At 42.1% G+C, this 12781-nt stretch overlaps 1 protein-coding gene and 1 long non-coding RNA gene across 9 annotated transcripts in view; one reads left to right on the top strand and one right to left on the bottom strand.

The window, feature by feature from the left end:
• Positions 1 to 12781, bottom strand: part of C8H12orf56 (chromosome 8 C12orf56 homolog) — a 115658-nt gene that overhangs the window by 65620 nt on the left and 37257 nt on the right. For 6 of the 7 annotated variants that reach the window (XM_058742140.1, XM_058742147.1, XM_058742146.1 and 3 more), the window contains exon 4: positions 483 to 891. In XM_058742140.1, the coding sequence (XP_058598123.1) occupies positions 483 to 891 (409 nt within the window). The remainder of the gene's footprint in view (positions 1 to 482; positions 892 to 12781) is intronic. The other variant, XM_058742145.1, reaches the window with a different exon arrangement.
• LOC131519285 (uncharacterized) overlaps positions 1 to 12781 on the top strand; it is a 113378-nt gene that overhangs the window by 68029 nt on the left and 32568 nt on the right. The gene's annotated exons all lie outside the window — the stretch shown is intronic.

Below are 12781 nucleotides of genomic sequence, written 5' to 3'. Positions count from 1 at the left end.
GTACCTTATTTTGGAGGAAATCACTCCAAAATTATCTCCTCCTATGACAATGACCCTGATTAACCTCCTTTCAATAGCTCAGCTAAGAAATACAGAGACATATTGACAGTGTTGAACTTTATCTGAGCTCTGTGCTCTCTAAAAGCAGAAATGGTTGAGAAAACATCCCAGCTAACTGAAAAAGACCACCCTGCTCACAAATATTCCAAGATAAGACCTTGTCCATCCTTCTCCATGATTGCCAGGAGACTCCCTTGTTTACCTGCCTCTGTAAAACCCCTGGTCCATCCCTGTTTCTTTAAGACACTCATTAATAAGCATTTTCCATCTTGCAATAGCCTGAACAGAATCATATCCTTAATTGTCCAGTGTGTTTGTCTTTCATAATACTATTAAATTCCAAAGCTAAATTTTGGAAAGCAGGAAAGGCATGTTGGCTTTAAAAATTACTCCAGCCAAAGTTACCTTATGAGGACACTTACTATAATATAATTGGTCCACGAACTTTTTAAGTGCAGAAATATCGATGAGGTTGTGGAAATAATGTACAAATGAAGTTCCAACGCCTTTTTCTCTAGGTTTGGGTTGCTCTGTAAAGGGGAAGCCAGGGAGGAATTTCCTGAGTAAAACTCATTTCCGTTCCCATTGCCCTTTAAAGGGACTTCACTTAGAGAACCGTTGTGATCTGACAGTGCCTTGGGTTCTTTCGTGTTGGTTGTGCAAGAGGGCAAGGTGGCAACCTTTCCCGTAGCTGATGTGGATTGACAGCTCCTCCTGGAGGGCGTGGGTAAGGGTCGAAAGGCACTTTGGCCATGAAGAGACGGCTCCTTGAGGTCTGAAGGAAGACAGAAGGTTGAGTCTGTGGATGGTGTGCTGACCTCTTGGTGGTACCTGTCAGGTAGAATGTAGCGGTAAACATAATATTCGTAACTTAACAGTAAGGGACAAAGGGAATCTGGTGGCCCAATTGCAGCAGTTTAAGACTTTGAAAGTAAGTAAATATTTTCACATAAAAGGAATACTTTTTTTTTTTTTTAATTTTAGAAAGAGAGAGAGAGGAAGGGAGAGGGGCAGAAGGAGAGAGAGAATTTTAGGCAGGCTCCATGCTCAGCATGGAGCTCAACACAAGGCTTCATCCCATGACCCTGGGATCATGATCTGAGTTGAAATCAAGATTACGCTCAACCAAATGAGCCACCTAGGTGCCCCAAAAGGAATGCTTATTAAGAGAAGGGAGTGATTTAACCTCACTTGCTTACCCATTGGCCTAGTGGAGGTAGGATATACTTCATTATACTTTTCTGCTTTCAGAAATAAAACTGTACCCAATGTCATTTAAAGAAGCACTTTCTATATCTAAAGTATTGTGCCTGTCCTTCACCAAACCCCAACATTTCCAATGTAAGAACTTTTCATTCTGCTTTTGAAACCTGACTCTTCTTTCATTGGGCAATTCTGGTGGATCCTATGAAGAAAAAATTACTCACATGGAGATATTAAGTGAGATTTCTTTTTTTTTTTGAAGTGAGATTTCTTAAGTTTTTTTTTTCTGATTCACGTCTTGCTAATACTCTGATTTTTCCAGTGTCATTCCAATAGTGTCAGCACATTTTTCAGAATCAATCCTGAGTTCCACCCTCACCGTGCCCATTCTCCACCTTACCATGACCATTCCTCTACTCTGCTGCATGAGGAAGCAAGTGGTAGAGGCTAAGAAGTTGTAGGATATGTTGAGATCTAAGTTCCGATCGTGGTTCTGCCCCTCAGGGTAATGTGACTTGGGTTGACCTAAGCTTCAATGTCCCAATTTTAAAATAGGAACCTGTAATAGCACCAATCTCAAAAATTTTTTGTGAGGATCAAATAAGAAAATACGTGCAATGTGTTTGTGACACTGGAAACACTCAGTAGGTGCTTAGCTATTAATATTACCCTATATGGCCTTGAATTACTGGTTTATCATTTTATACTAAAATATATTGTCTCCCTTATTAGATTGGAACCTTCATGAAAGTGGAAAGCCACTTTGTTTTTATTAGTCCTTAAATTAACTTTAAAACAGGTATAAAATTCACTTATTATCTGTACAAGATTATGAACTGTGTTGAGTTCCAGCCCACAGCTCAGTGTTGCAGGTACATGTGCACACACCCATCTAAAGTGGTCATTCCAATTTATTCATCCAAGTTCCATCCCACTTAAACAGCCACCCCTTGCCAAACCCTTAGGCTTAAAAATAAAACCCTTAAAAAAAATAGGGGTGCCTGGGTGGCTCAGTCAGTTGAGCATCCGACTCTTAATTTCAGCTCAGGCCGTGATCCCAGGGTCATGGGATCCAGCTCCATGTTGGGTCCGTGCTGAGCATGGAGCCTGCTTGAGATTTTCTTTCTCTCTCTCTCTCTCTCTCTCTCTCTCTGCCCTTCTCCCCTACTCACACGCTCTAAAAAAAAAAAAAAAAAAAAAAAAAAGATAAATAAAACCAACAAGCAAATTCATATATAGAATGAACAAAGCAATTCTGCTCCTGAGTATCTATCCCAGGGAAGTTTTCAGACAAGTCCATAAAGGAGGAGGGAAAAGGAAGAGGAAGAGAGTGATGGGGGAGAAGAATGAATATTGATTCCACCCCAATGCTCAATAAATGGATCTTTATGTTTTTATAAATGTGTAATTGAGCAATGAATCTTTGTTAATAATGATAAGCTGTGAGCAAATTATGTGCACAAGAATATATCTATTTAATGTTTTCAAAAGCCAATTTTGAGAATGAAGACATAAAGACTTATAAAAACCCTTATTTCTGGAGGCCTTGATCAAATCCTTTCTCTTGAGTTTCTAAACGTTCTGGATTCATATACTTACCCATATAGTATATTTGCATAGACAAGGGACTGGTCCTCCAATAGAATTATAACAACCTACTGTGCAAGAAATTCTTAGAAAACTAATATAGATGGTACCTTGTGCCAAATTATTGTACAACAGCATTTTTATTTTTTAAATACAGTAGCATTGGGGTGCCTTGGTGGCTCAGTCAGTTAAGTGTCCAACTCTTGATTTCAGCTCAGGTCATGATTCCAGGATCATGGGCTCTGCACTAAGCATGGAGCCTGCTTAAGGTTCTCTCTTCCTCTGCCCCTCTGCCCTTCTCCCCCCCTCCCCCCGCCTCAGAATACATACATACATACATATAGTAGTGTTATTAGTGACAGTGGAAAAGAAGAAAGCTATTCTGTCCCAAAGCTGATCAAGCATTCTGAGGATGCTGAATAAATTATTGCTCAGTGGCTGACATACTGGTAATTAGCAATAACAAAAGAGCTAAGTCTTAATAAGGGTTAAGCGTCACACACAGTTTAAGCACTTTACAGGTACATGATTTAGACCTCACATATCATCCCTGTGAGCAGGGTACTATCAGGAGCTCCATCCTACTCGTGAGGAGTGAACTCTGGGAAGGTTAAATCACCGAAGGCACAATCCAGATTTGAGGTCCAGTGTAGCTGCAGAACTTGCACGTTTATGTGCTAGACAGAGAGAAATTGCACAACTCCCTTTCTCTATTTTCTATCAAGAAGTGTTGCTTCTTAGAGAAAAATATAAGGTTCATGTTCTTGGGTTTTATCCCCTGTTCTGTTTTGCTAGTGGCGTAGCACATTCTCATTTCATTGGATTGTCAGGTCTACTTCTTTTTTTACATTTATTTATTTTTGAGAGACAAACAGAACACAAGTGGGGGAGGGGCAGAGAGAGAAGGAGACACAGAATCTGAAGCAGGCTTCAGGTTCTGTGCCCAATGTGGGGCTCAAACTCAAAAACCATGAGCTCATGACCTGAGTCGAAGTTGGACACTTATCCGACTGAACCACCCAGGTGCCCCTCTACTTCTGTTTATTAAACAGATCAGTTTCTCCAAAAGTTCAGCCTTTCACTTGCCATGGACTGTGGTTAGAAACTCTCCTTTTAAATTTCCAATAGCCAAATATCAGTAGAAGCTATAGATAGATGTAAATTCAGATCAGAATCCACCCTAGGGGGTACAGGCAAACCAGACCTAATCTGAGGGCTAAGCATTGGCACAATTTCTTTTTCCTCATGGATTATTCAAGGTGAACTCAATTAAATTTTCCTCTGAGCTGGCACTGTAAAAGTGTTCTATTGATCTCAGCCTTCCTCTCTGTTTCTTTACACTCGCAAGCAATATGCAGTCTTTTTTTCCCCCTGCAGCTTTAGGGAACTCTTAAGTAGGTCACAGTACTCTGTTTCTACTTGAAATACCTCCTTGGGTTTTCTCCTGTAAAATGCATATGAGAACACAGAACTATCCACTAATGAAGAGCTACACTAAAGACAGAGAAACCTAAATACTGAATCTCATCATCAGAGATCACTAATCTGTTTTCCATCCCTTAGGTGTTAAAACACCTGTTGTTTACTATTGCCCTAAAAAGCAATCATACTTATGTAAGTCTGATGTCCCAAGGTAACTGCATCCTTCTTATGACCTGCAGCTTCTCATAATTAGGCCTAAAACTTTACACCTCAGAGGTGTTTCAAAGCTCTGCACATGATAACATTCTTTAGTCCTCTAATTACTGTTTTTTATCCCAGCCTGCTCTTTGTTTATGCTTTTGATTCCTGTGCTTAATCATGGAGATGATAGTGCTAGAAAACTATGGGATGGATAGCAGACCTAGCTCCCTCCTCAGCCCCTTTATTTGGAAACTACTCCTTCCCTCCACACATGGAGCACACAGAAGCTGTTGTGCTTTTAAAGACTGACCTCTTGGCTGTGGTGGCCATTTTTCATTAGTGAGTCATTTATTCAAGCTAGGCATCAGCGACCTTCCCAGGATTTTTAAATTTTATGCAAGGTGTGTGAGTTAGCTTTTATCTGGTGATGGGAGCTGTGACATGTGAATTTAAGACGGGCAAAATGTGAATTTAATAACTTTGTTTATTGTGCCTCAAAAGACATGGTATTCAGTGAGAAAAAAATGAGGCTGATCCACCTACATCAGACGATACAAAGTTCTGTGCCCACTCAAGTCCCCAGTTCCAGCTGTGCCTCAATCTCAAACCATTCCTACATTCTGCTGTTTGGCTTCTGACCTTTGCTGACTTTGCTCACTACTGAACATCTAAAATTGAATACAGGGGCACCTGAGTGGCTCAGTAGGTTAAGTGTCCAGCTTTTGATTTTGGCTCAGGTCATGATCTCACCGTTCACGAGACTGAGCCCCACATGGGGCTCTGCACTGACATCGCGGAGCCTGCTTAAGATTCTCTCTCTTCCTCTCTCTCTGTGTGCCTCCCCCCGCCCTCTTTCTCTCTCTGTCTCTCTCTGTCTCTCTCTGTCTCTCTCTGTCTCTCTCTCTCTCTCTCTCTCAAAATAAATAACTTTTAAAAAAAAAGTGAAGGGGCACCTGGGTGGCTCATTCGGTTGAGCATCTGACTTCAGCTCAGGTCCTGATTTAACTATTCATGAGTTTGAGCCCCACATCGGGTTTGCCATTGTCAGCATGGAGCCCGCTTTGGATCCTCTGTCCCCCTCTCTCTCTGACCCTCTCCCGCTTGCACTCTCTCAAAAATAAATAAACATTGTTTTAAAAAGTGAAAACCTTTATAAAAAATAATAATAATAATTAAAATTGAATACAGAGCCCAGCAATTAAAGCATGCCAGATTAGAGTGGTAGGTAGACAAATCTACATTTGTCTCTGTATTTATGTCTATTTCTATATACATCTGTTGAATGAGCATTGAACTATATGAGTGGTCCCAGTTATTCCAATAAAATCCCCTTTTAACCTAAGTTGGATTTCTGTTACTTCTAATAGAGTTCCGACCCCCACAATAAACTAAAACAACTACTGCAAACATTAATTAGAAGCTTCTTTTGTCAGGATCTCAGTTTGCGAGTTGAGCCCCACCTCAGGCTCTGCACTGGCAGTGTAGAGCCTGCTTGGGATTCTCTCTCTCCCTCTCTGCCTCTCTCCCACCCCTCTCTCAAAACAAATAAACTTAGAAAGAAAGAAAAGAAAGAAAGAAAGAAAGAAAGAAAGAAAGAAAGAAAGAAAGAAAGAAAGAAAGAAAGAAAGAAAGAAAGAAAGAAAAGGAAAGGAAAGAAACCTATTTTTCTAAATTAGAGGAAAATAATGAGACTATCAGAGTGGTGTAGAAAAACTGGGGCATTTGTATGCCAAAGTGTGGAATGAAGAATATTGAGTCCAAGAGCATGTGGATGGCTATCAGTGGCATTGCCTTTCCCTCAGTATTTCTAGTTATGAAAGTCATGTCAGGAATTTCACTTAGTACCATGAGACAGCAGAGAGATCCCTCCTCCCAGAACTAATTAAAGTCACAGCACTTAGGGCAACATTGGAAATGCATCAACCCCTTCAAAACATGCTTTGTTATTACATGGATTTAGATGAGATCATGCTTCCCCAAGCCTATATAATGCAAGCCAGGCTAGGTCGTAAAGAACACGATTAATCATTCGACAAATATTAAGCAGCTACTATATGCCAGACACTAGGCCAAGCACTGGAAATATACAGTGTGCAAGAATACCTAGGTCCCTGTCCTTGTGAGGCTCACATTCTAGTGGGAGGACAGACAATAAACAATTGATAGGTAATTGTTTATAAAAGTGCTATGAAACAAAGGGAGTACTCTGATAAAACCTGTGTGCATCTGTTGGAGGATAGTATACCTCATTTTTTATGTTTGTTTATTTTTGAGAGAGAGAGAGAACAGGGGAAGGGCAGAGAGATATAGAATCCCAAGCGGGTTCTACCCTGTCAGTGCAGAGCCTGATGCAGGGCTTGAACTCACAAATCCTGAGGTCGTGACCCAAGCCGAAACCAAGAGTCAGAAGCTTAACCAACTGACCCACCCAGGCGACCCATGGAGGGTAATATACTTCAGACAGGTGATCAGGCAAGACCTTTTTGAGATGTGGACATTCAAGCTAAGACCTGAAGGATGAGAAAGAGTGAGCCACATGAAAAGCAGTGTTAAGAGGGGAAATAAAGTGTAAAGGCCCTGCGGTGGAAAAAGCTTGAGGTGCTCTAGACAGTGTGATAAGCAAGGGGTAAAGTGACTTGAGATGAAGCTGGAGACATAAGCAAACGCCAGGGCGTGCTGGGCTGTTCAGACCTGTGAAAAGTTTTATTTTTGGGGCAAAGAGACATTTGCAAAAAGATCATTTTGGCTTTAAGGTGAGTAATGGATTCAGACAGCGGTAGAGAGGTACTGTCTTAGCTTGTTTGGGTCTACTTTCAAAGCAGTTAGGCCACAGACTGGGTAGCTTATAAACAACAGAAAATGTATTGCTCACAGTTTTGGAGGCTGGAAAGCCCAAGATCAGGGTGCCTTTGCCTTATGGTAAGGACACTCTTCCTGGTTCCCAGCCAGTTCCTTTTTGCTGTGTCTTTACCTGGTGGCAAGGGCTAGTGAGCTCTCTGGAGCCTCTTTCTCAAGAGCACTAATCTCATTCATGAGGCCTCCACCCTCAAGATTAAAGCACCCCACCCCCCACCCCCCTGCCCCAAGGCCCATCTACCAATATCATCACCTTTGGGGGTTAGGATTTCAACACAGGAATTTGGGAGGGACACAAACATTCCAACCACAGCAGGTACGGACAGTGGAGATGGGGGAGAGCAGAGAGAGGTGTTGCAAATCCAGGTGAGAGGAGAGTTGCTTGTACCAGAGGACTGGCAGTGAAAACAGAAGTTGAGGGATTATAGACATGTCCTGGGTACAGAACGCAGGAATCTCAGTAATTCAGGAGTACGTTGACTGTTTAGGCCAAGATTTCCTAAACCGTGGTGGCTAGCTAACAGCATCATCTCGGGAGCTACCAAAAACAGACTGCTGAGTCCCATCCCTAAAGCTTAGGACTCAGTAGTCTGGGGTGGAGGCCAGAAGTCTGAACTTGCCATGAACCCTTGAGAGATTCTGACTTGAGGCCAGACTTGAAAAAACCATAGATTTTTGCTCTTATTCCAGGTGAGCTTTCTTCCCACACCCTGCTCTGCGCTATCTCCTCACGTGGCCCAGCCAGCACGCGTTAAGAGTGTATACTCATCTCAGGGCACCTGGGTGGCACAGTTGGTTACGGGCCCCACTCTTGATTCGGCACGGGTCATGATCTCAAGGTTCGTGAGTTCAAGCCCCACATCGGGCTGTGTGCTGACAGTGCGGAACCTGCTTGGGATTCTCTCCCCACTCTCTCTCTCTCTGTCCCTCCCCTGCTCATGCTTTAGATTGTGCTCTCTCTCTCTCTCTCTCTCTCAATAATAAATAAATGTAAGAAAAAAAATAAAAGAGGGTATTACTCATCTCAAAGCAGCAACAACACCAGGAAGCAGCAATGAGCCTCCCAGATTCTGGCTCCCTGACAAGCAAGTTCAAGCCCCGTAGCCCATCTAACCTCAAACAGCAGGGGTAGTTAGGGAAATGAGCTCTCCTATAGAACTGACTCTCTAACTAACCTGTTTTGGACATTAGCTTTGTTGAAAAAGCTGCCTGAAAGGGTGTGGTTTTACCTTCCTGTAAAAGGCAGAATAGTGGGCCTTTGCAAGTCCAATAATTGAGGTCCTTCTGAGCTTCACGGTTTCTTCATTATTATAGTCTGGAATTGGAGTTGGTAAGTTGAATTGGCCTTAAAACAGCAGGCTCCCAAAGGCAGAGGCCAAGGGGAGAGCGGGCTTTGCTGCCCTTCATTCCCTAAGCTTCCCAGCCCCAGCAAACCACCAAAAATAAATTCATCTACCACATAAAACCAAAGGAAGAAAAGTTTCTTAACCACCCCCATCTTATGCTGCACTCTTTGATGGAGTATCTTTTATGAAAATTCTGCAGCTATCCCTGGCTCCAGGAAGGATTTGAAACCAATCCAGATCCCCTTCTGTATATACTAGTGTAAAGATTAAAATTCTACTAGTCGTTTGGTTGTTTTTTTCTGTTCCAGGACAGGATGGAGTAACAGGGACTAGATATGCCCTCTCACCTAAAAAAAAGAAAGAAAGAAAGAAAGAAAAGAAAAAGAAACTGGGGGGAAAAACGTACAAAAAAATAAAAACAGCTTTTAAGACCCTGGACACTGGACATGATCTTATGGTTCTTGAGTTCGAGCCCCACATCGGGCTCTGTGATAGTAGCTCAGAGCCTGGAGCCTGCTTCAGGTTCTGTGTCTCCCTCTCTCTCTGCCCCTCCCCCATTGTGCTCGTTCTCATGCTCTCTCTCTCTTTCTCTCTCTCAAAAATAAATAAATATTTTTAAAAAAGAAATGTTGTTAAAAAGACACTAGACACTGGACAACAAAGACAGTCATCTCTGAGAGGTAGGAAAACAAACAAGGTGAGACCTAACAACTGCTCCAGCTTCCTGCCTTGACAAAGTTTCCAGGCCACAGTGCAGCCAGGGACCAACAGATGTTGATTATGGTGATACATATGATAAAATGTATCACACTGTATACTTCATTGCACTTTACTGTGTGTCAGTGTAACCTCAATAAAACAAAATACTAATAAAGCTTTTCTCCTTGAGCTTCTGGTTTCCATGCCTACTAAAATGGAAGTCCCACTGAAAGAAGAACAATTTTATTTTATTTTTTTAAGTTTAGTTATTTATTTTGACAGAGAGAGACAGCCACCACATGTGTGCATGAGCAGGAGAGGGGTGGAAAGAAAAGGAAACAGAATCCAAAGCAGGCTCCTAACTGTCAGTACAGAGCCCAAGGTGAGGCTATTACTCATGAACCCTGAGATCATGACCTGAGCCGAAGTCCAACACTGAACCGACAGAACCAACTGAGCCACCCAGGTGCCCCTAAGGAGGAACCATCTTAGATTTGTATTATTACGTTGTCACACTGGGGTGTCAATGAAAACCCACGCACAGAATTTCTAGGAAGAGCAAGGATGCTTACTAGGGAAGGTGAGAGAGAGGATTGCAGAGAGAAGGTTGGGGGAAATACAAACAAGCTTTGCCAATAGATGGAAGTAGCAGGGGTGGTTCCAGTGGAAATGTGTGGTTGCCACAATGCACGGAGAGTGTTACAGGCACTTGGTGGACAAGGGCCTGGGACACTCCAATCCCACAATGGGCAGGTGTTCTGCATGACAACGAGGGATCCCACGCAAAATGCCAGACAGCACCCTGCTGAGAAACCCTGGTGAGGGATTCAGTGGTTCAAGCTCTTTGGCCCCTCCCCGACTCCCAGCATTACAAAGGGGTCTCAGAGTGCTTTCTGAGCTAAGGTTTGCAATGCAGAACAGAACACTTACTGGTCAGTCCTGTCTTAGCCAGTTAAGTTTTCCTGATGTTCCAGCTTCAAATATAATCAGAACCTCCAAAGCCTTGAGAACACTGACAGGAACACAAGAGATCATTTCTGAAGGTAACTCCTTAAACTTTAAAAACCTTTAAGAGAGCTAGTTACTGTAGCCAAGTTTCCACCAGTTTTCTTGTCCAGAATAGTTGGTCGTAAAGTTAAAATTCTGTAAATTGGTGATGTGTTCTTAGTAATAAATAAATACATCAGTCGATCAACCAATACGTATCTATGCATCCATCTTCCTAAGCCAAGTTTTTTTTCGTGTGAGAAAGGAAGTTACAATAATGAAATTCGGGTTTAGAAGAGATTTTGTAGGTCATCTTGTTTAATAAGAAAAGGTTACTGAAAGAAAGTGCAGTGGAAAAACACCACCCTCTCCTCAATAACCTAAGTTAATGCACTGTATGGAAAAGCACAGCTTTGTGGACACTTCCCAATTAGGGCTTCATGTTTCCTTTATAGTATTTTGCAATGTTTTCCTAACTTGGATATTTCCCCCTTGCCATGACCTTTCAGGTCCCCAACCCACATTCATTTTCTCCATGCCAGTATTTCTCCTGACTTGCAGCTCTTCGGATCCTGTGCTCCCCTCCTCCTCCTAACGTCTATATACTTAAGGTGTGCAACAGAATCATACTTCAGGTTCTGCAGCTTATGGAGCTCCCTTTTACTTATTTGTTTATATGTTTGTTTGTTTGTAATTTTTTTTTCTTTAAGCTGTATGCCCAGTGTGGTGCTTGAACTCACAACCCTGAGATCAGTGTGTTCTACTGACTGAGTGAGCCAGGAGCCCCAGGACATCCTTTTTAAATTTACATCCGGAGGCACCTGGATCCTTCAGTCGGTTGAGCATCTGACTGTTGATTCCAGCTCAGGTCTTGATCCCAGAGTCCTAGGATTGAGCCCCACATCGGGTCAGCTCTAAGCATGGAGCCGGGTTGAGATATTCTCTCTCTCTCTCTCTCTCTCTCTCTCTCTCTCTCTCTCACACACACACACACACACACACACTCAGTCCCTCTCCCCTGCTTGCACTCTCTCTCTCTCACTTTCTAAAATATTAATTAATTAATTTACATCCAGCCTTCTCTCCTGCCTTCCAGGCTAAAATTTTTTACTGCCAGATGAACTTCACCAGCTGAGGCCTACTAGGACCTCAAGCTTAACCTGTCTAAACCAGTACTTGGGCTTGAACCCTCCTGTCATCCTTATTTCTCTGAAGGACATCACCTGGACATAACCCGGGCTTGAAACCACAGTGGCTTCTCTGTCTCTGTCTCTTATGTTCAGTTGCCGGTCTTGTAGAGTTTGCCTCTGAAATGTGTCTTCCATCCATCCTTTTTTCTTTATTCCCTTTACCACTAGTCCAGTTCAGATTCTCATTACTTCCCACCAACCTCTGATTTTTCCTTCTTCAAATGGATTACAGCACAACTGATGATTTGTCAATAGTTTCCTCATAATCTACAAAATGACACATAAAGTCTTCACTTGGACTTTTAAGACTCTCCAAAGCATGTGCCCAGTTTTACTTTTTAACCTTATACCTGGTATTCCTGTTCTGTTTTATTTTTTTACTTTATTTTTTTTACTTTATTTTATTTTATTTTACTTTATTTTTTTTTACTTTTTTTTTTTACTTTACTTTACTTTATTTTATTTTATTCTATTTTATTTTGTTTTTTTATGTAATCCCTACACCCAATGTGGGGCTTGAACTCACAAATCTGAGATCAAGAGTTGAATGCTCTACTGACAGAGCCAGCCAGGCCCCCCCCCCACCCCATTCTATTTTTAAATCACTGTGGACTGCTTACCTTTCCTAAAACATGTTCTACTTTTCCTGCCTCTATCTTCCTTTTTTTTGTTTTCTTTTGTTTTTTATCCCCTCCAGCTGCAAGATCTCCCTCTCTGTGTGCACTGAAAATTCACCATACTCTGGCATTTTGACTTCTCCCCACAACTGAATATTACCTTTCCCCTCTTTATTTTTTATTTTATTTTATTTTATTTTTTAACATTTATTTATTTTTGAGACAGAGAGAGACAGAGCATGAACGGGGGGAGGGTCAGAGAGAGGGAGACACAGAATCTGAAACAGGCTCCAGGCTCTGAGCTGTCAGCACAGAGCCCGACGTGGGGCTCGAACTCACATACCGCGAGATCGTGACCTGAGCCGAAGTCGGACGCTTAACCGACTGAGCCACCCAGGCGCCCTTTATTTTTTTTTTTTAATGTTTATTTATTTTGAGAGGGGAGGAGGTGCAGAGAGAGAGTGACAGAGGGTCTGAAGTGAGCTCTGTGCTAACAATCAAGAGCCCAATGTGGGGCTCGAACTCACTGAAGACACTTAATATGTGTACTCTGTGTTATCTATGTTTATGCAAATGTTACACATTCTGGTTGAAATCAGCTTCTCAAAGATAG

This window comes from Neofelis nebulosa, chromosome 8 (genome assembly GCF_028018385.1).
Source record: "Neofelis nebulosa isolate mNeoNeb1 chromosome 8, mNeoNeb1.pri, whole genome shotgun sequence".
Lineage (NCBI taxonomy): Eukaryota > Metazoa > Chordata > Mammalia > Carnivora > Felidae > Neofelis > Neofelis nebulosa.
This window is presented reverse-complemented; position numbering and strand designations above follow the sequence as displayed.